General features: G+C 61.6%; 2 protein-coding genes across 3 annotated transcripts; one reads left to right on the forward strand and one right to left on the reverse strand.

Annotated features, from left to right (window-relative positions):
- The first annotated feature begins 1,675 nt into the window (after positions 1-1,675).
- Positions 1,676-4,864, forward strand: TMEM198 (transmembrane protein 198). Its single transcript, XM_042041039.1, has 4 exons — positions 1,676-1,926; positions 2,033-2,608; positions 2,842-3,032; positions 3,495-4,864. The coding sequence occupies exons 1-4, from the start codon at positions 1,737-1,739 to the stop codon at positions 3,639-3,641; spliced, it is 1,104 nt and encodes a 367-aa protein (XP_041896973.1). The 5' UTR covers positions 1,676-1,736; the 3' UTR covers positions 3,642-4,864.
- A 151-nt stretch (positions 4,865-5,015) lies between these two features.
- On the reverse strand, positions 5,016-21,505 carry OBSL1 (obscurin like cytoskeletal adaptor 1). 2 transcript variants are annotated; one of them, XM_042041016.1, is made up of 28 exons: positions 21,412-21,505; positions 19,105-20,202; positions 18,092-18,361; positions 17,635-17,895; positions 16,987-17,292; positions 16,625-16,903; positions 16,253-16,528; positions 15,852-16,124; positions 13,037-13,309; positions 12,390-12,665; positions 12,039-12,311; positions 11,476-11,751; positions 11,046-11,321; positions 10,681-10,956; positions 10,135-10,416; positions 9,169-9,444; positions 8,756-9,031; positions 8,406-8,672; positions 7,987-8,256; positions 7,828-7,904; positions 7,638-7,749; positions 7,104-7,370; positions 6,616-6,728; positions 6,320-6,473; positions 6,058-6,219; positions 5,802-5,906; positions 5,406-5,672; positions 5,016-5,179 (listed from the first exon to the last, which is right to left on the reverse strand). In XM_042041016.1, the coding sequence occupies exons 2-28, from the start codon at positions 20,141-20,143 to the stop codon at positions 5,172-5,174; spliced, it is 6,990 nt and encodes a 2,329-aa protein (XP_041896950.1). In that variant the 5' UTR covers positions 20,144-20,202; positions 21,412-21,505; the 3' UTR covers positions 5,016-5,171. The 2 variants fall into 2 exon arrangements, with proteins under 2 accessions (XP_041896950.1, XP_041896949.1); XM_042041015.1 differs by having other exon boundaries at positions 7,638-7,904.
- Positions 21,506-21,756: the final 251 nt, after the last annotated feature.

A 21,756-nucleotide genomic window follows, 5' to 3' on the forward strand; every position in this document is an offset into this window, starting at 1 on the left:
AAAAAAAAAAAAAAAAAAAAAAAAAAAAAAAAAAAAAAAAAAACATTGGCGCGGGCACTGTTGCTAGGGGAGCCCAGCGCCTGCTCATGGGCGCCGGGACTTACCCACCTGGGCCCCGCGGTGGGGCTGAGCCCCGGGCGCTGCCCCCGGCCCCCGCCGCGCTGTGGCCTGCGGGGAGGGGAGGGGGTTCGGGGGCCCGGGGCGGGCGGCAGCAGGTGGGTAAGTCCCGGCGCCAATGAGCAGGCGCTGGGCTCCCCTAGCAACAGTGCCCGCGCCAATGGGCGCCGCGAGCCGCCCGCACCGCTGCCCGCAGCCCTGCCCGGCGCCCCGCCATCCCGTGCCATCCCATGCCATCCCTACACCAGCCGGCCAGCCGTGCCGTGCCGCATCCCCGGTTTCCTGGGCCGGCAGAGCCCTGCTCTCACTCAACACAGCATCGCCCATCCCCACCGGGGCCGGAGCGTCGCTCCTGGGCTCTACGGGTAAAGTCCAATCCTGCTTAGCATCCCCCAGGGGACTCGAGCAGGGGCCCAGCGCTTGGCTGCCCGCTCGCTGCCCGCCTGCTTCCTTGGGATTAGGCTCTGTGCTCGGCTTCCCCACGGGGATTTGCCCTGGCTGGTGTTGCCTTCCCCAGCCAAAGGGAGGGAGGAGGTTGCCGGCAAGGGATGAGATGCCAGTGGAGCCCGTCTGGGCAGCAGCAAGGTGCTGGGCAACAGGAAGCCATGACTGCAGCCTTTGCCCTCTTCCCAGCTCCTTCCCAGAGCGCTGTTTTTGTGAGCTGTCCTGAACTGGCCGCTTAAACTTGGCACTTGGAAGGAGTGATGCTGGCCTGGGGACAATTTGTGACAATAAACCCATTCTAAACCAACTGAGCCTGTAAAGGGACTAGGGGAGCAAAGGGGTGATGGAACTGGCTCCAGGTGGGAGCAGGCAGATGGATACTGTAATTAGGTTTAAACTGAAGCTGGATCAGTCTTTGCAGGGGATTATGACCCCTCCGTCTGTGTAGGCGCTGCGGGGGGCCTGGTAACTGTTTGCTCAGCATCCCGGCACAGCCACAGCATTAAGGGTGAGCCCTTGGGTAAAGGGCAGTGCCAGCTATGGCTGGTGCCCTTCCATCCCCATGGATTGGCATGGGAGGGCTGGATCTAATGTGAAGGCCCAATTTGTTTTTACAAGGAGAGTAGGAGCTGGAGCAGAGATGAAAAATAGCCAGAAATATGATTAGAGGATTGGAGAAAATGCCTTGGAGTACAAGCTTAAAGAGCTCAATCTGTTTAGCCTATAAAAATAGAAGACTGAGGGGTGACTTAATTACTGAGCATAATTACTTCACAGGCAGAAAATACCAGGTTGTGGAAGTCTCCTGTTAATCGAGCAGGGAAAGGGTGCCGGAGAGGCATGGGCAGGAAAATTGAAGCCACAGACAAATTACTTAAGTGATACGAAGCTCTTAGGGGTACAGGCAGTCTCTCTGGGGACAGCATGTCCCCTCAGCCACACATTGGGTGACAGTCTGCACCCCCACTGATGAGGCTGTTCCCCCATTCCCTCCCTTCCTACCCAGGTAGTGGTGGGACGGAGCAGGATTTCTGGTAGCTGGATGCTGAGTGGTGGGATCACTGCTGGGCATGTGCCACCAGTTCCTCCATTCTCCTTGTCTCTCTCCCACCAGGTGGGGCCGGTGCCGGGACACAGTTCTGCTGGCGAGCTATGAGGCAGGAGTGGAGATTTTGATGCCTCTCCCAGGAGTCCCCAGAGCCATGACTGCAACTGTGCAAACGCTGCGGTTCAAGCTGCTGCCGCACGAGCCAGGCCAGGAGTGGGGGCACAGCTGCCAGCAGGAAATTGAGCGTCGCTACCAGGTGGTGCCCTCAGTGGTGTGTGCCATGTGCTGCCTTTTTGGCATCATCTACTGCTTCTTCGGTGAGCCAGGCCAGCCCAACAGCTGGTGGGGCAAGTGGGGAGGAGGGCAGAGGGGAGCTGGGGGTTGCTGGCTATCCACTCCCTAACTATGGTGGTCTCTCCTCAGGCTACCGCTGCTTCAAGGCTGTCATGTTCCTGACGGGGCTGATGTTTGGCTCTATCATCATCTTCATGCTGTGCTACAAGGAGAGGGTGCTGGACACACAGCTGAGCGTGGAGGCCTCAGTGGGCATTGGGTTGGGCATTGGAGTCTTGTGTGGGCTGGTCACCATGCTGGTGCGCAGTGTTGGCCTCTTCATGGTGGGGCTGCTCCTGGGGCTGCTGCTGGCGGTGGCCACGCTGGTAGTGATGGAGCAGTTCTACCACCCACCAACGGTGTGGATCCCCATCGCACTCCTCCTGGGTGTGGGGATGCTTTTCGCTGTCCTCACCCTGCAGTGGCAGCGCTTCTTCACCACCCTCTCCACCGCCGTCTTCGGCAGCGCCATCATGACCGTCACTGTCGACTACTTCATCGAGCTCTTCCTCCTGGTGCAGTACATCTATGAGCGCATCAAGGTGGCCCCTGCTCGCCCCGTGTGCTGGTACAGCTGGGTCATTCTGGGCGTCTGGCCGCTCCTCACCACACTGGGTGTCCTGGTCCAGTGGAAGGTCACAGGCGAGGGCTACTCCCATACAGAAGGTGTGTGGGGAGTGGGGCATGTGGGCATGACACAGGGTGAGTGTAGGAGCTGGGAACCTGGGTAGTGGGATGGAGGTTTCCAGCACCTGGTTCACACGGACATGCATGGGGTTCAGGACTCTGTGGCGGCACACCACCCAAGGGAGGCCTGGTTGCGTGAAGTTGGTGCTGGTTTGGCTGTGGGGATCGTTTGGATGTGCTCCCCAGTGCTCACAGGCCTCTTTGCTCCACAGTGATCATCAGCCGGCAGCAGCGCCGCGTGCAACTGATGCGCATCAAGCAGCGGGAAGACCGAAAGGAGAAGAAGAAGAAGCGGAGACCCCACCACCCACCACCCCACCAGCACAAAGCCCACCCCCCCGAGCCTGCTTACCGCCGCAAGCCCAACCCTGTGCGCCGCTTCGATGGGGACGTGCTCTCCCCCGTGAGTCCCGCAGCCAGGGTAGAGATCTCCCCCAGCCTCCACAGCCATTCCTTCTCCATGTGGGTGGGCTCCGGCTTGGAGAGGTGCCCAGGCACCGGTTGACATCAAAGCTCATTGAGGGATGAGACCAGGGCATCCCCGGGACTGGGCAACTCAGGAAGGGCTAAGCTGGGGCATTACCACCGTGGAGCACTTCAGCCTTTGCAAGCAAATGGAAACTGCTGGCCAAGAGCACTGTGGGCAAAGTAGAAACAAGCAGTAGGCAAGGTGCAAAATGTCCAGGGGAGGGATAAGGCTGTGCTCCCTGCTGTGGCCAGCCACTGGAGGGCCCGAGTGCTGGGGATTCCACTGGGCTGTTTTTGAGGGGGGCTGGGGAGGGGCTGCTGCTGCGTTTAGGGTGGGGTGGGGTGCAGTGGTCCAGGAGCAGAGCCCCCCTCACTTTCTGTTACCCCTCTCTCACAGAGCTACATCCAGAGTTTCCGAGAGCGGCAGACGGGACCATCGCTGAACAGCCTCATCGCCAGCTCCCATGCCGTGGTGGACCTGGACTATGACTGCAGCTCCACCGTGCCCCTCACCACAGGCTCTGGCCCTGCCGTGAGGGTATAAGCCAACCCAGTGACCTCGAGCAACACCAGCACCCCAGCCTGTTCTGACAGAACCCCTGAGACAGGCAGGGCTTTGTCCCCCCAAGTGGCCACATGTGGCTTGGGGCTGCAGATGGAGACCCTTCTTGGAGACACATAGGACTTGTCTGTGGAAGCCCCAGCTACCTGTGGGGCCCAAAGGTGCTGGGGAAGCCCTTTGGCAGGGACGCAGCCCAAGGACCAGAACCCATGGACGTGCAGTGCGAGTGGCTCTGCTGGGGTGGTGGGTCCCCAAGCCCCCACTGCTGTGCGTTACCCTACGGCCCGGGCACGCTCATCCTGCATCTTAACATTTCCCCATATTTGAGTCCCCCCCTTCTCAAGAGCAGCTCCCCATGCCTGCCCCTACCCCATCGCACCCCCAGCAACTCCCCAAGTGCCTGTCCCCTATGTCCCCTCCTCAAAGAGCAGGTCCCACAGCCCTTTTCCCAGCAGGGAATCCCCTGAGCATGTGTGCCCTGTCCCACCCTGTCCCCAAGAGCAGCTCCCAGGCAATGCTTCCCAAAACCTGCCTCCTCAGAAGATCCTTCTGCCCTAGCCACCCTCCCTACACCCCAGAGCGGCTCGCCACTCCATTTTCCCAAGCTGGACTGGGGTGGTCCTGGGGCAGAGACTGCCACGGCCAGGTGGTTCCCAGGGTGATGCTGGCTATTGGTGCCTGTCCAGCAGGAGCTGTGCTGGCAGGGTGCATCCCCCACAAAATGTTTTGGTGGGAGACAGGACACTGGCTCCAGCCTTTGGGCAGAGGCTGGGCTGCCTCAGGGATGGGGGGACCCCTGCAGCATCAGAGACCGTCGCTGTTTTGCTGGCGACTGGATTTTTATAGTGGCCAGGGGACCTTGGGGCAGGGCAGGGCAGGAGCCCCTGCCCAGAGCACTGCTGTGGGCAGAGGCTCACGCCTTGTATATATTTCTCTTGCTGTGATTTGTATTAACTTATTACGGAGTGAGCCAGGATTTCCCCATGGCCAGGCAGGCAGGATGGTGGTGAGACTGGACCAGGGTGCCTTCTGCTTTGGGAGCCCCCCCCAGCCCAGCCCAGCTGGCCCCGCTGCCCCAGGAACTGCATGTTTCTGCCAGGCACCCCCTTCCCGCAGCATTGTGCTGCCATCCCCCTTTTCAGTCTCTTTTGTAAATGTGCCAAATGCTGCTGAGGCCTCGGCCACACAGTAAAGAGCCTTTCGGAGTCCGGCGTGCAAGGCCAAGGGCTGTGCGGGGGGCAGGGGTGAGGGGGGCCCTGAGGGCCAGGCTTCCAGGGATGCTGAGCAAGACGTAGAGTGGTGCCGCCACCTTTTCTCTTAGCGGGACCCCCGCTCTCTGGTGTGGAAGAAGCCATGTCAGAAAAAAAGACTGTTTAATGCAGAGCCCTGAGGCTGGAGTAGGCTGGGGATGGTGTCCGTGTGTCTGTACATGCCAGGGGGAGTGTGACCCTGTCTCACAGCAGTGGCATCCATCAGTCTGCATGCAGGCTCTTGAGTACTGCATCCTGGCTTCTAGCTCCCTGTGGGAACAACAGGAGTCAGAGAGAGCTGGAGCATTGCCAGGGCTGGTGGGGCACCCAAAAGGTGTATCCCAGACAACAGGTTGGCCCTGTGTCCAACCTGCTCCCCCCAGCCCAGCACTCAGACTCTTGCAAGCAGTGGGGGATGGGGACAGGGCTCCTGGTTTCCCTTCACTGCAAGGCACAGCAGCAGCTGGCAGTGGTGCCCCTCCAGGTGCCCACTCACCCTCTACGAGGAGCCGGGCAGTGGAGCGGTCATCGAAGGCGTCACAGGTGTACGAGTCCTCATCCTCGGGGCCCACGCGGTGAATGATGAGTGTGCGGTAGCAGTCCAGGTTGCAGATCTCATACTTGTCACCAGCAAAGATCTCGGTGTCCCCACGGAGCCAGCGCACCCGGCCCCGGGCGTGGGACACGGTGCACTCCAGTGTTGCCTTGTGCCTCGCCAGCACCGTCTTGTCCCGCAGTGGCTTCACAATCCGGATTGGCAGTGCTGGCGGGTGGGGAGAAGGTGTCAGCATCGTGGGGTGAGCAGGCTTCCATGGGGACACCGCAAGCCGACCCGGTACATCCCAGCCCTGGTGCTGGGAGCCCAGCCAGACCTCGCAGCCCACACTGGTACCTTCCACCTGCAGACTGGCCTCTGAGATGACCGTCCTGGCAGCAAAGCGGATGAGTCCCTTGTCCTCAGGGCGCACACCACAGAACAGCAGGAAATGCCGGGTCCCTGGGGAGGGAGAGGCTGGCTCAAGATGACAGCAGTGGGCACCCATAGTAGGCAGGGGGGCAGGGACCCCCGTTTGTCTACAAAAACTCCCCTTGCTTGAATTTGCCCCTTCTCAGCCCCAAACCAGGTGTGGAACCACCTGCACCCCTACCTTCTTGCCGTATCTTCACTGTGCTGGAGACCTTGATTTTCTCCCCATCCCGAAACCACTCGCCCTTAACATCTGCATGTGACACCTCGCAGGTGAAGACTGCATTGTCACCCTCCCGCACCTGGATGTCCTGCAGCTCCTGCACAATGTGGACCTGGCGCTCTGTGGGTAAGGGACAGGGTGCCACGTCAGCCAAGGATGAGAGGAGCAGGCGGCATGGAGTTTGGGGGTGTGCACACCGCCGGGAGCTGGGTGGCCGTACCCTGGACGTGCAGCGTGGCGGAGGCCCTGCAGTCACCTGCGTCGCAGGTGTAGCTGCCAGCGTCGGTCAGCTCGCAGCGGCTCAGCTGCAGGATGCGGCGCCGTCCCGCTGAGTAGATGCGGCAGTTGGGCCCCGGCCGCAGCTCCTGTCCATCCTGCACGGGGGCAAACAGGCAGCACCCCACTGCTTTGGCCCCTCTTCTCTGTCTGCAGCCCTGGCAGGGAGGGCAGCGCCAGGGGACAAAGCAAGGAGGACACAGCCAGGTGTTGCTGGAGGGAATTGGGGTGAACCCTCACCTTGAACCATTTCACTTCTGCATTGGGGCGAGACAGCTCACACTCAAAGCTAGCGACCCCTGTCTCTGGGACCCCCAGGTCTCGTGGGACCTTCACCATAGTGACTGGAGGCTCTGAGGAGGCAGGACACAGGACAGGAAGGTTTGGTATGACAAAGGCGTGGACTTGGGGCTGCAGGGAAGAGTAGCTGTGGCTGGGGCATTTCAGCATGGGGTGGGAGTGGCACTACCCATGGGCAAGCACTCATCAGTGGTGTTCCAGCTGGGTCTGGACCCAGACCCTGGCTGGGCGTCCCCACTGTTCAGCTCACATCTCTTCCCTGCGGACACGGGGACACTTGCCAGAACACTGTCACCCCTGTCCAGGACAGGGGGACACATGTGCCCGGGGTGGCCCAGCTCAGCCTTGGTGTCTCCCCCGGTACAGAACAGCTGCAGGTCAGCCAGTGCCAGTGCCACACACCCCGCAGCCTGCTCCAGAGACCGTACCCCGCACACGCAGGTGGGCGCTGCAGCGCAGAGTGTCAGCAGTGAAGGTGACAGTGCCTGAGTCTTCCAGTGCAAGCCTCTCCAGCGTCAGGCTGTGCCCGCAGCCTGTGGCACTGATCCGGCACGTACGGCTGGGCTTCACCCGGATGCCATCCCGTGTCCAGACCCCAGTCACGCCAGGGTGAGACAGCTCCAGGTGAAAGGTGGCTGTCTCCTTCTCAAAGGTCTCCACGTCTGCCAGTGGCGTCCGGATCGACACCTTCCGGGCTGTGAGGGACCCACATCTGTGAATAGGTGTCTACTCCACCCCAGAGCCCCTGGCTTCCCAGTCTGTGCTTGCTGGAGTGATCCTCTAAATCCAGCTGTTTGTAGCACGCTCCCACCCCTGCCCACGAACTCACCTCTCTGCTTGACCACACCTTCCAGCCAAGTACCAGCTCTGCCCACATGCTCCCATTGCAGCAGTTGGGTGCCCTCCCTGTCCCCATCCCCATCCCCATCCCCTTCCATCCCCATCCCCAGCCTGGTACTCACGCTCCACATGGAGCTTGGCCTGTGTGCGGTCGTGCAGGCTCTCGCAGCGGTAGGTGCCACGGTCGGTGGGGCCGAGGCAGCAGATGGTGAGGGTGCGCCGGCACCCCGACTCCTGCAGCAGGTACTTGCTGCTCGGCTGAAGGAGGACACCCTGCTTCAGCCACTGCACCTCGGCAGCCTCATGGCTCACCTCCACCTCCAGGCACACGTCCCCCTGCTCCTCTGCCACCATGTCCTGCAGCTTCCGCACGAACAGCACCTGTGCCTCTGCATGGCCCGTGTGCTGGGTCAGCAGCTGGTCCCAGGGCTGTGTCTTGAGCCGAGCCCCAGCTTCCTCCTTTCCCCTCACCTTGTACATTTAGCCGAGCTGTGCTCACCAGCCCCTCGGTGTTGACTGTCACGGTGCCTGCATCACCTGGCTGGCACTGCCGGAGGGTGAGGCTGTGGCACAGCCCATTCCTTGTCACCAGCAGCCGCTCGCTGGGGACCACGGGCTGGCCATTCAGCTGCCATGTCACAGCCACGTCTTCGGGGGACACCAGGCACTTGAAGGTGGCATCCTCCCCCTCCAGCACTGTCAGGCTCTGCAGCTCCATGATGATTTCCACCACCCTGGGGACTACAGCCGTGTTGTCAGGGTACAGCAGCAAGGACCCCCTGTCCTGTAGAGACGCTGAGCATTCCTGCAATCCTGACATCACTGCGCCGCATCCCCACCACCTCCATGGAATACGGTTCCCCGAGGTGGTGGGGAAGCCTTGGGCTCACCCTGCACCGTCAGCGTCGCCAGTGTCTGGTCGTCGTTGGACTCGCAGCAGTACTCGCCGGCATCCCCGGGCTCCACGCGGCTCAGCACCAGCGACCGCTCCCGTCCCTCTGCCGTCATCTGCCGGCGGGGGCCGGGCGCCAGCACCCGCCCGTCCTTCCGCCACACCACATCACCCCGCGCCTTGCACAGCTCGCACCACAGCACCACCCGCTCGCCCTGCCGCGCTCGCACGTCCGACAGCCCACGCAGGAACTTCACCCGCAGCTCTGCACAGTCAAACCCCCGTGTCAGGACCCGCGGCCAGGGCAGGGGGATCCCCGGGCACCCCCGCTGCCCCCCTGCCGCCCACCTCGGACGTTCACGTCGAACTGCATCTGGTCGTGGGGTGAGAGGCAGGTGTAGGTGCCAGCGTCCTCCATGGCCACATTGTGGATGATGAGGCTGTGCACGCGGCCGTCCCGACGCAGCTCGCAGCGCTCGCCGGCCACTGCCGCCTGCTGCGGGCCCAGCCAGGTGACATCAGACCGCTCTGTGGAGGTGATGGCAGAGAGCACGGCACTGCCGCCCTCCAGCACCAGCAGCTTCTCCTGCTCCTCTCGTTTGTTCACGAACAGCACAGGTGCCTCTGCCGGGGGAGCACTGGGTTCAGCTGTGCCCCTGCCAGTGGCACCAGCATGGGATGGGGGTGCAAAGCATCCCGGCGTGAGGCAGGATGGGACTGCTCCTGCCCTTGGCGTGGGCGAGGGACATCTCCAGGCTCACCTTTCACACGCAGTGTAAAATGCACCTCATCATCACCAGCGTCGCAGAGGAAGATGCCACCATCACCCAGCTCTGCTTGCTTGATGGTGAGGCTGCGCGTGGGACCCTCGCTGCACACCAGCAGCCGCCCACCTGAGCACAGCGTCTGTCCATTCTTCTGCCACTGCACTGCCGCTGTCTCCAGGGACAGCCGAGCCACCAGTGTCACACTGTCCCCCTCCTGCACCTCCAGCGGGCTCTGCGCCTCCTCCTTGTTGACAATGCACACAGGCCGGGCTGAGGGGCACAGGGGGAAAGGCAGGGTTCAGGGATGTCCCCACAGTGCAGGGAAGTGCAGGGATAGGACTGCTGCAAGCGGAGAGGTGATCCCTCCATGAGTCATCATGGGGCAGGAGGGCTGTGGGGCTGGCTGGGGGTCATGGTGGGACCAGACAGGGGTTCCAGTGGGGCAGGCTGGAGGGATCTGGCAGCTCAGGGTTCACTCAGGGAAGGGATGGCAGCAGAGCTCATCACTCCCTGTACAAGCAGCACAGCTGCCACATTGAGACCATTAATTTAATTGTACTCCTGCATTCAGAACACCTTGCTGGGGAGCCAGGGCACCCGCCTGCAACAGGCCCCCTCCCACCCTGCACAGCCCTCCATCTCCAGCTGATAAGGGTCCGGGCTGAGCTCAGCCTTTGGCAGCCAAAGCAGGAGGAGCGGCGCCTGGGAGCCAGCCAAGGCTAAATTTAAACAGCCCCTGGCTGGGGGAGGCAGCAGGGACATGTCTCACCACAACCCTGACATGTCCCTTTCTGACAAACGGCTCCTCTAGGGTTGGGGACAGGGCTCCCACCCTCCCCTGCCGTGCTGCCACCCTGGCCTCTGCCATCAGCCGGGTTACAGAGGCTTCCCCTCCCCTTGTCCAGGTCTGTGGTATGATCCCACCATTCTGGGGGTCCCTGGGGTTCTGAGCCAGCTCACCCGACACCTCCACATTTGTCATCATGCGGTCGCTGGCAGCATCACAGACGTAGCATCCTGTGTCGCTGGGCTGTGCCCCATTGATGGTAAGCTGTCGCAGCACCCCACGGGCCTCAACTTGCACCCGTTCACCCGGATGCACCTCCTGGCCATTCCGGAGCCAGCGCACGATGGCGTCGGGACGGGAGAGCTCACAAGCCAGCACCAGGTCTTCCCCGGCCACCAGGTAGCGATGTACCACGGTGCCCGTGCTGCCCACGATGGTCACCGGTGGCTCTGGGACTGGAGAGATGGGCTGTCACTGCAAGAGCAGCCTGTGCTACATGTCGCAATAGCCAGACCCTGTCCAGACTCCTCTGGCAGCAGCTGAACAGCACAGGGGTTTCCACAAGGCCACCACACAGGTGCAGCTCACTCCCCATGTGGCCCCCACCAGCCTCCCTATGCTCACTGCCACCCAGCCCAGCCTCACACCACCCTGGCAGCAGCCACCGACCCACATTGGTCCTCTCCCTCTGGCCATCCCCACCGGGACCTCCTGCTCACCTTCTACAGTGATGAAGAAGACAATGCTGTCATCACCGGTGTCACAGAGATACTCCCCAGCATCCCTGCCTGTGGCACCCAGGATCACGAGGGATCGGCGCAGCCCGTCCTCCTCCAGCCGCACACGACCCGTGTCCTGCAGCTTCTCCCCATCCTTGTACCACTTCACCTCCCCATGGGTGTGTGAGAGGTGCACCTCCAGCGCCAGGTCCTCCATGGCCTGGCAACGCCGGTGGATTGGCAGGACATCCTTCTCCAGGATCCTGACCAGCGGATCTGCAGCATCCAGCACCAACAGAGCTGAGGTCTCTGGGGTTTGTGCACCCAGCACTCCACACCAGGCTCTTCCCAAGCCTCATGCTCACCCAACACTTGGATGGTGAAAGTCACTGTGTCATTGGCAGTGTCACAGGTGTATTTTCCAGAGTGTTCAGCTTGGGCAGCAGGGATGAGCAGCCGGCGATGGGCACCCTCCTCCTCCAGGACCAGGCTGCCCCCAGCCTCGAGCCTGACCCCCTCCTTTGCCCAGCACACGGGTGCATCCGCACGGGACAGCTCACAGCACAGTGTCACCGTCTCCCCCGGGGACACCGTCATGGCAGGGACAGGTCTGCAGGGCTGCAGGATCCTCACCGGAGGCTCTGCAGGTATGGCATATCTGTGACACAAAGCAGCGCAGGGACAACGCAGCCCTGGGCACTCCTCTGCTGCCAGCCCCAGGTGAGCACCTGTGCTGGGTGGCCCGGTGCATGGGCACCCACTGGTGGCCAGAGCTACACCAGCACATCCACTGACCTGACACCTTGACATCGAAGGAGACGGCCTCATCCTTGGTCTCGCAGATGTACTCGCCTGCATCCTCTGCACTGCTCTTGGGGATGAAGAGACAGCGCCAGGCCCCCTCCACCAGCAGCAGCAGGTTGTCAGTCTCGTCCACCTCCAGCCCATCCTTGAACCAGTGCACTGGAGCATCTGGCACAGAGAGCTCGCACCGCAGCTCCACACACCCCGGTGCCTGAACCAGCAGCTCCAGTGAGCGCTGTGGAGGGTGCAGGATCCTCACTAGTGGCTCTGTTGGGGATGTGGAGGAAGGGTGTGAGACCTGCTCACTGCTCTGCTCCTGGCTCTGCTGTCTCTATTTACTGTCACCTGTGCCCCTATCCCCACAGGGCTGAATGGAAGCTACAGCCTCTCACCCCAGTGCAAAGAGGTGGGAGCTTCTCAGGGGCAGTAGGCACACAGATGCAGCTGCACACCCTCCTCCACAATGCTGAGGGCAGGGAGCAGGGCTGGGGACCCCAGAGCATAGAGCTGGCACAGTGCTGCCTTTCCCAGGATGTCCCTGCTGTGCCACCAACCTGCCACCAAGATGGGGTAGGAAACAGATGCATCTCTGGCGTTGCAGGTGAACTCCCCGGTGTCCTGCATCTGGGCACAGGGGAGCACCAGCCGGTACTGCAGCCCCTCCTGCTCCAGCACCAGTCTCTCGCCCACCTCCACTTCTTCACCATCCTTGTACCAGCACACTGGGGACACCGGGCGGGACAGCTGGCACCACAGCTCCACGCGCTGCCCAACCACATAGGAGTGGGGGCCCTCCCTGTTGGAACTGACGATCCTCACTGGCACCTCTGCTGGAGACATGGCAGGGCTCAGGCGTGGTGCTGGGTGAGCCCCATGTGAGGACAAGCATCCCCTGGGAAGCTCACCTCTGACAGTCACCCTGAAGCTGGCAGCATCATCCCCGGCATGGCAGGAGTACACCCCTGAGTCAGACAGCGCGGCCGTGGCGATGTGCAGCCTCTGTGAGCGTCCCTCCGAGCAGATGGCCAGGACCTCGCTTGGGACCACGGCCTCGCCGTCCTTCCGCCAGTGGACAGGGGCATCTGGCGGGAACACCTGGCACTCCAACACCAAGGGCAGCCCTGCCAGCACCTCCTGGAGCTGCTGTGCCTCCGGCACTGGGGTGAGGCAGACCTTCAGTGCTGAGAGGACCAAGACCTTGTGTCACTTGGCCTCCCATCCTACCTGCCCTGGGGGCAGCAGCCATGGACATCCCAGCTCTGCAGTGCTGGTAGCTGCAAGCTGGGAGAACAGCAGGGCTGGGATGTGAGGTGGCATCACCCACAGGCAGGCAGCTGGTTGTACTCTGGGGTGTAGAGGGGCAGAGTGGCCCAGGGCTCTGGGAGGAGACAGACCAGCTTGTATGCCCCTACCCACATCCCCCTCCAGCCCAGGGGCATGGGCAAGGAACTGCTCACAAGGAGGTGAGAAGCAGCTGAGGTGCTGAAGCCAGAATGTGAGCAAGGAGCTGGGGCAGAGGGAGAAGGGGGAGAGGGATATAGGGTGCACCCACCTGCCACGGTGACTGTGTAGAAGACAGAGTCCCCACCAGCATCGCAGACGAACTCCCCCGTGTCCTGCGGCTGGGCACAGGGCAGCACCAGCTTGCACTGCAGCCCCTCCTGCTCCAGCACCAGGCTCTCACCTGCCTCCACCTCCTCTCCATCCTTGTACCAGTGCACTGGGGCTGCCAGGCGGGACAGCTCACACCACAGCTCCACACGCTGCCCGGCCACATAGGTGTGGGAGGCCCCCTCGTTGGAGCTGACAATCCTCACCGGCTCCTCTGCCATGGAGAGACATGGGGCTCAGCTGGGACATAAAGACCAGAGCCAGTGATGGTGGCAGTCACAGCCCTGTGTGGAGTGATGGCTTCACTGCTTGTTGGCTTTGAGGCTGGAAGGCACCACATCATCCACATCCTACACAGCACAGCTTCTGGACTATCCTGCCTGGGTCTCCCTCTTCTCCTCACCCATTACAACCACGAGGAGCACCAGGCTTTGAACTGGCAGTAAATTGCTGCCGTGCCCTTGCTGCCATGGTACCTGCCCTGCTTTGCCCCATGGTGGAGCTGAGGGATGTGGAGGGAGGATGCATATAGGCAAGCCCCAGTATTGATAACCATTGTCTGTGGTGTCAGCACCAGCCCCTACAGCTGCTCTTCCAGGGGGTGCCCTCCCCTCTGCCTGTCTCCCCGTTTTGGAGGCCACCGGGTGCCAGCTGGTGCTTCTGTCATGGCTCAGCCTTGGCATTTGCTTATACTGTGGCACAGTGTAGCAGGTTCCATTCATAAACTGGGCAGAAACCAGAACCATGACACACAGGCACATGGTTTGCTTGCAGCCAGCTGCCCCATCCCTCCAGCTCACCAGGACCCAGGACCCAATTCCAGATCGCATCTAAAATCACCATTAACGGGCTACATAAAATGTGTGCCACTGCTCACATCGCCCCTCTGACCTGAGTCAGAGCTCTAAAGACAGGGGAGCTCCCAGTACAAATTTTAGGTGACTTCTTCATCCCGAACTTCTCCTCTCTCCTGGGAGAAGTTCAGGATGCCACCCACAGCCAACACTGCCTGCCTGGCTGCACACATTGCAGCCGGCCGTAGCTGGCCTGGACTCTGCCACGGGTGCTCATCAAGCCCATGGCTCCATGCGGGCACAAGGCACAGCCAGCTCTGGGGCACAATGGTGGACGAGCAGCAACCTGCCCCTCTCACAGCCCGCAGCTGCCCCGTGCTGGGCAGCCGGGTGGAAGCTTCCCAGGCAGTCCCCAGCCGCGATGCCCAGGCCCAGGAGCACACCGCAGCCCCGCAGCGTGGGGAACGGTGCGGCGCCAGTTTGCAGCGATTAACCTGCCGCACGCTGAGCCTGCATCCGCCCGGCTCCCTGATCAAACAACGGGCGGCTGCCTCTCTCCCTGGACCTGCTAAAAGCAATCACGTTGCTGAAGTGCAGCTGGAGATGTTGAGCAGCACTGAAGTGAAAGGATAATGTGCCAGCCCTCAGCGGGCAGCACTGCTCTGGCCTCAGCCTCTCACCAGTTCTGAGGGAGCTCCAGTGCTCAACAGCTGCTGGAAAACCCAGAGACGCGTTGGGATGGCCGAGCTTGAGGCAGACGGGCTCTATGCCACAACAGCCCCATGGGGGATAGCTGGGATGCCTCAGGGAAACCCCTAGCGTGCCACAGCAGTGCTTGACTGCAGCAGCCAGCCTGGCACTTGTGCCAGAGAGGTGTCAGCCTGAGCCTCCTGGCACCCACCCCCAGCCCTGCCAGTGACACTGATGTCCAAATCCAGATTGAGCCAAGACAGCTAAGACCCTTCTGTCAAAGTGATGCAAAGCTGCTCAGCCAAAAGGCTGAGCTTCAGCAGATGGTGTTCCCTCTCCCACCCTAGGGAAGCAGAGCTCTCCATGCCTTGCACTCCTGCAGGGCACACAATGACTCCTGCCTCTGCCCAAAGCCCACACTGCCTGTCCTTCCCACCGGCAGTTTTGCCTTCATCTCACTAAAACCCCTCCCTTCCTCACCCTCCTATCAGTCGCCACTCCACTGATTCTTCAACATCTCTTAGCAGTCATCCTATCTTCACTCCTACATCCTTGGCCATCAGCTTTGGCCCTTTGCCATGTGTTAACACCACAGTGAGGCTTTACCACTGGGGTCACACAACCTTTTAACTGGGCTTTAGCTTTGCCCCGGTCACCTTCCTGTGGTTGTGGGATGTGGATTTTGGGGCCAGCAAGGGGAAGCCTTTCACTAGCTTTCAGCTTTCATTACCCTCTGCCAGCCAGCGATGCCAGCAACTGCTCCACAGCTGAGGCGGCCGCCACAGGATGCTTTGTCGTGCTCCCACCCAGTGAACACCTCCCAGCCATTGGTCTCCAGGCAACTGCTAATTTTCAGGTCAGCAATTTACGCTGTCCATCAGAGCAACGACCAGCTGTGAGTCACCCCACGCTGGGTGCTGAGGCCACTATTTTTAGGACCTTGGAGGAGGGCTTGGTTACTAGCTGTGGCAGAGGTCCGGCAAACACCCTGGTGTGCAGGTGCTGGGTGCTCTCGTGTACTCTAGTGTTTTGGACAGGCAGAGTGAGCTGTTCCCTCCGGCAGCCAGTCTGAGTGGTTTTAAGCACAAGAGCTGCCACAAGGACCCCAACTGACCAACCAACCAAACTGCTGGTGAGTACCCGTCAAAAGCATGTCTGACAAGTATCCCATTGCAGCAACAGCAATACTGACAGCAGCACATGCATTGTGGCACCCTTCACCACCAAAGAAAGCCCCTTGAGACCCTACCAGCCCTCCTGCATCACACCCACCTGCCACAGTGATGGTGTAGAAGGCAGAGTCCCCACCAGCATCGCAGACGAACTCCCCCGTGTCCTGTGGCCGGGCGCAGGGCAGCACCAGCTTGCACCGTGGTCCCTCCTGCTTGAGCACCAGGCTCTCGCTCACCTCCACCTCCTCTCCATCCTTGTACCAGCGCACTGGGGCTGCCAGGCGGGACAGCTGGCACCACAGCTCCACATGCTGCCCGGCCACGTAGGTGTGGAGGGCTTCCTCATTGGAGTTGACGATCCTCACCGGCACCTCTGCCAGGGATAATGTGGGCCTCAGCATGACTGGCTGCAGCTTTCAGCCACACGATGGGAGCAAGAAGCAGGGCAGGAGCACTATCGGGAGGTAGGGGTCAGGCTCCCACACACAGTCCCCAGCTCACCGGTCACGGTCACCACAAAGCTCACAGCATCATCGCCAGTGTCACAGGTGTACACACCAGTGTCCGAGAGACACGCTGAGCGGAGGAGCAGCCTCCGCACGCAGCCTTCTGCCTGCACTGCGATAACATCATCCAGGGGCACAGCCTTGCCATCCTTCAGCCAGCACACAGGGGCATCTGGGGCGGACACCTGGCATTCCAGCAGCACAGGCATCCCTGCTGGCACTTTCCGCAGCCGCTCGGCCTCAGACACTGGGGCGATGCGGACCTGTGGGGCTGCAAGACATTGCGGAGGGGTGAGAAGCATCCTCCAGCATAACAGTCCCTGCTGCTGGGGTCCTGGTAGAGCCCCAGGGTGAGTGCCCTGATCACCTTGCACATGCAGGGTGGCTGAGTCCCGCACACCACCGGACACGAAGGTGACCTGGGCCCCACTGTCAACCAGTCGTGCTCCCCGGATCAGCAGCGAGTGCTCTGTCCCACGGCGCTGTACACTGCACCGGCCGCCCGCATCTTCCTCCTCACCCAGCCTGGCACCGTTGAGGAACCAGGAGCCGTTCACCGCGGCTGACAGCTCCAGGGAGAACTTCGCATCCTCGCTGTCCCACACCCACACATCCTGCAGACCCCTCTCCAGACGAGCTGCTGGGGCTGGAGCACAGCTGGACTGAGCCCCAGTGGCACTGACTACCAGCACACTGTGGCACGACATCCCAGCTTGCCTGTCTCCTCACCAAGATGCACAGATCCAGGGAACTCCACAGGGCTGCTCCTGCCATGCTTGTTGGCGGCAGAGATGCGGAAGCAGTAGTCGGCCTCGCGAGGCACGCTGTCGCCCAGCACCCGCACGCAGCTGGGCAGGTCGGTGGCAAGGCACTGCACCCACTCCCCCCCCGCTGCCTCCCGACGCTCCAGCAGGTAGCGGCTGGCAGGGCGCAGGTGGGCGTCCGGCGCGGGACACCAGGTCAGCAGAGCTGTGTTGCTCTCCACCACTCTCATCTCAGCTGCCACCGGTGCGCTCGGAGGGTCGTGCTTCACACCTGCAAGTCACAGCCCAGTTTGCCTGCTTGGGGATGGCAGTGAGGCCCCAGGTGGGGTGGCAGAAGGGCTGAAGGGGCTGCACAGCCTGTTTCTTTGGGGATTCTCTCTCTGATGGAGAGGATGGTCTTGCTCCCATGTAGCATGCTGCTGGCTACAGGGGTTTGTGAGTGCCAGTGAGACTGGGATCCTGGAGCCCAGGGGCTAAAAGACCCCTTTCCAGAAAACACATTGCAGCATCACATCCCCAGCATATTGGGTGCCCATTCCATCTCCCCTTCTGTATCACCCCCCACTAATGGGCAGGAGAGAGGACACAGGACCCCTTCAAGCCTGAAGCTTACACTTGATTCGGAGCTGGGAGGATGTCTGTGACTCCCCAACAGTGAAGGAGATGATGCCCGCGTCCTGGCGGGTGACGTGCACCAGCACCAGGAGGTGTGTCCTGCTGAAGCTCTTCAGCACAGTACGGGGTGACTCCCGCAGCTGTAGCCCATCCCGGCTCCAGCAGCTCCCCTCCACCACATCCCGCGTCTCCACACAGAAAACCGCATTCTCCCCTTCCATCACATCCAGCTTCCGTGGCAGCCGCTTCACAATCACCCCTATGGGAAGAGATGTATGAGGGCCAAGGAGGGATGCTGGGGAACACGATGGGCTCTTTGAGGTGGGAGAGAGGGCGGGGCAGCAGCAGGCACAAGCCAAATGGAGGGAAGGCAAATGCAGGGGGCAGTGAGGAGGGACCCTGGCAAGAAGGGGAATAGGAAGGCAAAGCTGTGCTACCAGAGACCTGACCCCCACCTCGGACAGAAACCTCGGCGATGCTGCGCCCTTTGTCCTTCATCTGGCAGAGGTAGATGCCATCATCATCGATGCGGGCATCGCGGATGGTCAGGCGCCGCACCACCCCTTGCTCCTCCATCACATACTTGTGACTGGGCTGCAGCTCCCTGTCCTCCAGGTACCAGGAGGTGGGGATGGTCTCCAATGGCACCTGGCACTCCAACACTGCATCCTCACGCTCTGCTACCTCCACGTCTGCCAGCTGCACCTGGAACCGCAGCCGGTGCTCTGCCACAGGAAGAGACAGGAGCTCAGGGCATGTGGGGAACAGCACCCACCGTCAGCCCTTCGCTCAAGGTGTTCCCAGCTCACAAAGAGCACAGAGCCCTTGGCCCTCCTTTGCTCTCTCCTTTGGTTTGTGTGAGACGGACACTGCCTTGATAAGCACATCCCCTAGGGCAAGGAGAACCAGAGCACAGCCTGGGGAGACCCAGGGATGCCCCCAGTATCTCAGCAGGGAGTTTTGGGGGATGCAGGAGCATGGAAGCCCACACACTGCAGCAGGCATGTCAGTGGAGTGGAGCAGTGGGGTGCAGGCAGGGGCTGCCATGGGCTGTCCCCAGCTGGCTGGATGCCTTGGGGGGAATTGGGCTCCTGCCAGTGCAGACGGTTGGAGCTGTGCCCTGTAGGGCTGCCTGCCAAAATCACTCAGCACTTCCAGGGGAATTTGTCACCAAGGCACTGTCCCCCTTCCCTGTTTGTGGCTGGACACCCACAGCCATCCCAAGAAGCCACCTCTCCGTTTGCAAGGAGAGAGAGACATGGAGGCAGACACAGGTCCCGGAGGAGACCAGCATCCCCTGCTTCCAGCCCACAGCTCTGTCCTGAGGAACCTGGGGTGAGCCTGGCTGCGAAAGGCAGGAAGGATCCCAGGGATGCTGGGCTCCCACATAGACACATCCCTGCCAGACAAAATTCCCTGAGCCCCCCAGCGCCTGGCCACCCCTGGCACTCCTTGGACATGTTCCTACCTTTCACCTGGAGCTGCACTGCGCTGAGGGTCTGGCCAGCAGTGTTGGAAGCAGTGCATACGTACAGCCCCTGGTCCTGGGGTTTGCAGTACAGCACTTTGAGGATGAAGTAGCCCTCCCGGTCCTCGTAGATGAGATGCCTGCGGCCAGGGGCGAGGGGCTCACCATCTTTCTGCCAGACAATCTCTGGCTTGGGCTTGCCAGTAACGTAACAGCGGAACTTGGCGTGCTTCCCCACGCTCACGGCAAATGCCTTGGCCCCTGGCACCCTGGCCGGCAGTATGCCATTGGGTACCCAGATCTCCGGTCCCACGCGCCGTCCTGCTGTGTGCCGCTGCCACCGCTGCCGCTCTGCCAGTGCCTCGGGACCATCAGCAGGAGAGCCATTGGGGAGTCCGTCCAGCAGTGCCTGGGGTTCCACCAGGAGCACGGCAGCAGCCAGAGCCTCCTGGGAGCCGCTGCGCGCCCGGCAGATGTACACTCCCCCGTCCTGGGGCCGGGCACCGAACAGCTTCAGGAAGTGCCAGTCCTCTGGTTTCTGCCCCACTGCAAAGTGGCTGCTCTCAAAGAGGTCGGAGAGCTTGTGCCCATCCTTCTCCCACTCCAGCACTGGGCAGGGCTGCCCGGACACCCTGCAGGTGAACATCACGTCCTCCCCCCGGCACACCCGCATGGATGAGGGGGCAATGAGGAAGACAGGTGCCACACTGTCTGAGCATCCCTTCTCCTCTCGGGGCTCCGCTGGCTCTACCCTGAGCGCGGTGGCAGCATAAGTCTCGCCAACACTATTCTTGGCCTTGCAGACGTAGAGTCCACTGTCCTGGGGGGTAGCACAGGACACCAGCAGGCTGTACAGTTCCCCTTTGGCCTCCATATGGAAACGGCCTGAGGGCTCAATGAGGTTCTTGTCCTTTTCCCAGAGGACGCTTGGCTGGGGATCGCCCATGATCTGGCAGCTCAGGACCACATCGGTGCCACTTTGGACTGTGAAGGCACGTGGATAGGCCAGGAACCTGGGGGCTCCCCCGAACCCCTCCATCACCACCTCCCCAGGGTCACAGCAGGCAGCTGGCTGGAACAGCAGTAGGGACCATCAGCCTGGGGGGATGTACAGACAGACTAGAGTGGGGGCTCAGGCTTCATCAAAGAGACCGGCCGATGTGGAGCCCCCCACCAGGAGGGACTCACACCCGGAGCAAAATCCCCATGCTTCAGGAGCATCACCCTCGTTCGGAGCAGCACAGCCCCACTGGGTTTGCTCCCGTGTCACCCAAATCACCCATTTCCCAGCCCAAGGCAATAGGAGAGGCGACAAAAGGCGGCTCTTTGCACCCCGAGGAGCTGAGACACTCGCAGCCTGCCCCAGGGTTGCAGAGGGGACTCCTGTTCCAGAGGCGGGGGACCCCTGCCTAGACAGGGAGCATAGGCAGCTGCTTGCTGGGTGCTGAGGCTGGGGGACAGCGGAGACAAGACGGCCCCCGCCCGCCCCTTCCCCACCCGCCGGGCATTCGCATTCCTGCAGTATCGGGTGGTGGCAGAGCCGCATTCCTGCAGCGTCTGGGCCGGCTCAGCGGGCAGGTGCTGACACGGGGCTGTCACGGGCGCGAGGCCCCCCTGGATCCGGGCACTTCCTCCCAGACTTGGGTGGGCAGGAGACCCTCTCTTTTGGGCGGCCACCCCACAGCGCCATGCCCTGGGGCAAGCTGGGGCTCTGCCAGGAGCAGATCCCCTTCCAGACAGTAGTCCCACAGGCAGGATCCAGCCCTTGTGCATTCAAAACTACAGCTGGAAATCATCGGCCTCAGGAGCAAAAGAAAAGCCGAGGAGGTGGGTCCTGCTTTTGGAGGGCACTGCCTCCATCCCCGACTTTGTGGGTAACCGTGCCCACCATCAGGGCAGGAGTGGGGCAGGGTGCTCCGTGCCTCCCCGCGGTGAGTGCACCCCAGCCTCTGCCTGCACCATGGCTGGGACTAGGGCAGGGTCGTCTCTGACTTGCTGAGGCAGGGGAAGGGGAAACAAAAATACTTCTTGAATGAGCCAGAGGGTAGGAGAGGGCTGGTCCCCAAGGAACGACAGGGACTGGGGTCAGCTTCTCCTCCCAGAGCCCTACCCCCTGGACATTGCACCCGTTCAGAGCCACCTCTCCATCCACACACACCCCTGACCCATGGGCCACCCCACAGCAGCTCCTTTGGACACAGATGGCTCTGATGGCCCGGCCGCACACTGCACCCTTCAACTACCCCCTTCCCCAATCTCCCTGCCCCAGGCAGTCCCCCAGCCCAGTCCCCTGCCCCACTCACGTATCTTGCTCTGCCACCTCTCCCGTGTGTCTCTCAGCGCCAGCACCCAGCTCCTGCTGCTTCCCCCAGCTCCACTCCTGGGTGTCAGTGCGCAGGGACCAAATGTTACAAACGCCTACAGCTGCTGTCCCCAAAAATACCCTCTGATGACACGCAGGGTTGATAAGACTGAGCCTGCTCCATTCAGCGCCTTGCCGAGGCAGGGCTGGCATACCTATGTATAGCAGCCTGGCAGGAGCCACCCCAGAGAGCTGGGATGCTGCAGGCCTGGCTGTGCCTCTGTCATGGCTCAGCCAGCAGTGAGAGACAATGCGCCCTGTGGAGAGCATGGCATGGGGTGCACGGTGTG

Source organism: Corvus kubaryi, unplaced genomic scaffold (assembly GCF_017639235.1).
Source record: "Corvus kubaryi isolate FWS band 111438036 unplaced genomic scaffold, C.kubaryi_AGA036_p1.0 37396, whole genome shotgun sequence".
Classification (NCBI taxonomy): domain Eukaryota; kingdom Metazoa; phylum Chordata; class Aves; order Passeriformes; family Corvidae; genus Corvus; species Corvus kubaryi.

Bases quoted from the DNA above. Each gene is read 5' to 3' on its own strand.
- OBSL1 (XM_042041015.1), bottom strand. From the start codon at position 20,143: ATGGAGGGGTTCGGGGGAGCCCCCAGGTTCCTGGCCTATCCACGTGCC. The intron at 9,445-10,134 runs GTGAGCTGGCTC...TGTGCCCCTCAG, and splicing joins GACAAATGTGGAGGTGTCGG to CCCGGCCTGTGTGCATTGTC. The intron at 9,032-9,168 runs GTGAGCCTGGAG...CTCCCCCGGCAG, and splicing joins TTTTACACTGCGTGTGAAAG to AGGCACCTGTGCTGTTCGTG.
- TMEM198 (XM_042041039.1), top strand. From the start codon at position 1,737: ATGCCTCTCCCAGGAGTCCCCAGAGCCATGACTGCAACTGTGCAAACG. The intron at 1,927-2,032 runs GTGAGCCAGGCC...GTCTCTCCTCAG, and splicing joins CATCATCTACTGCTTCTTCG to GCTACCGCTGCTTCAAGGCT. The intron at 2,609-2,841 runs GTGTGTGGGGAG...TTTGCTCCACAG, and splicing joins GGGCTACTCCCATACAGAAG to TGATCATCAGCCGGCAGCAG.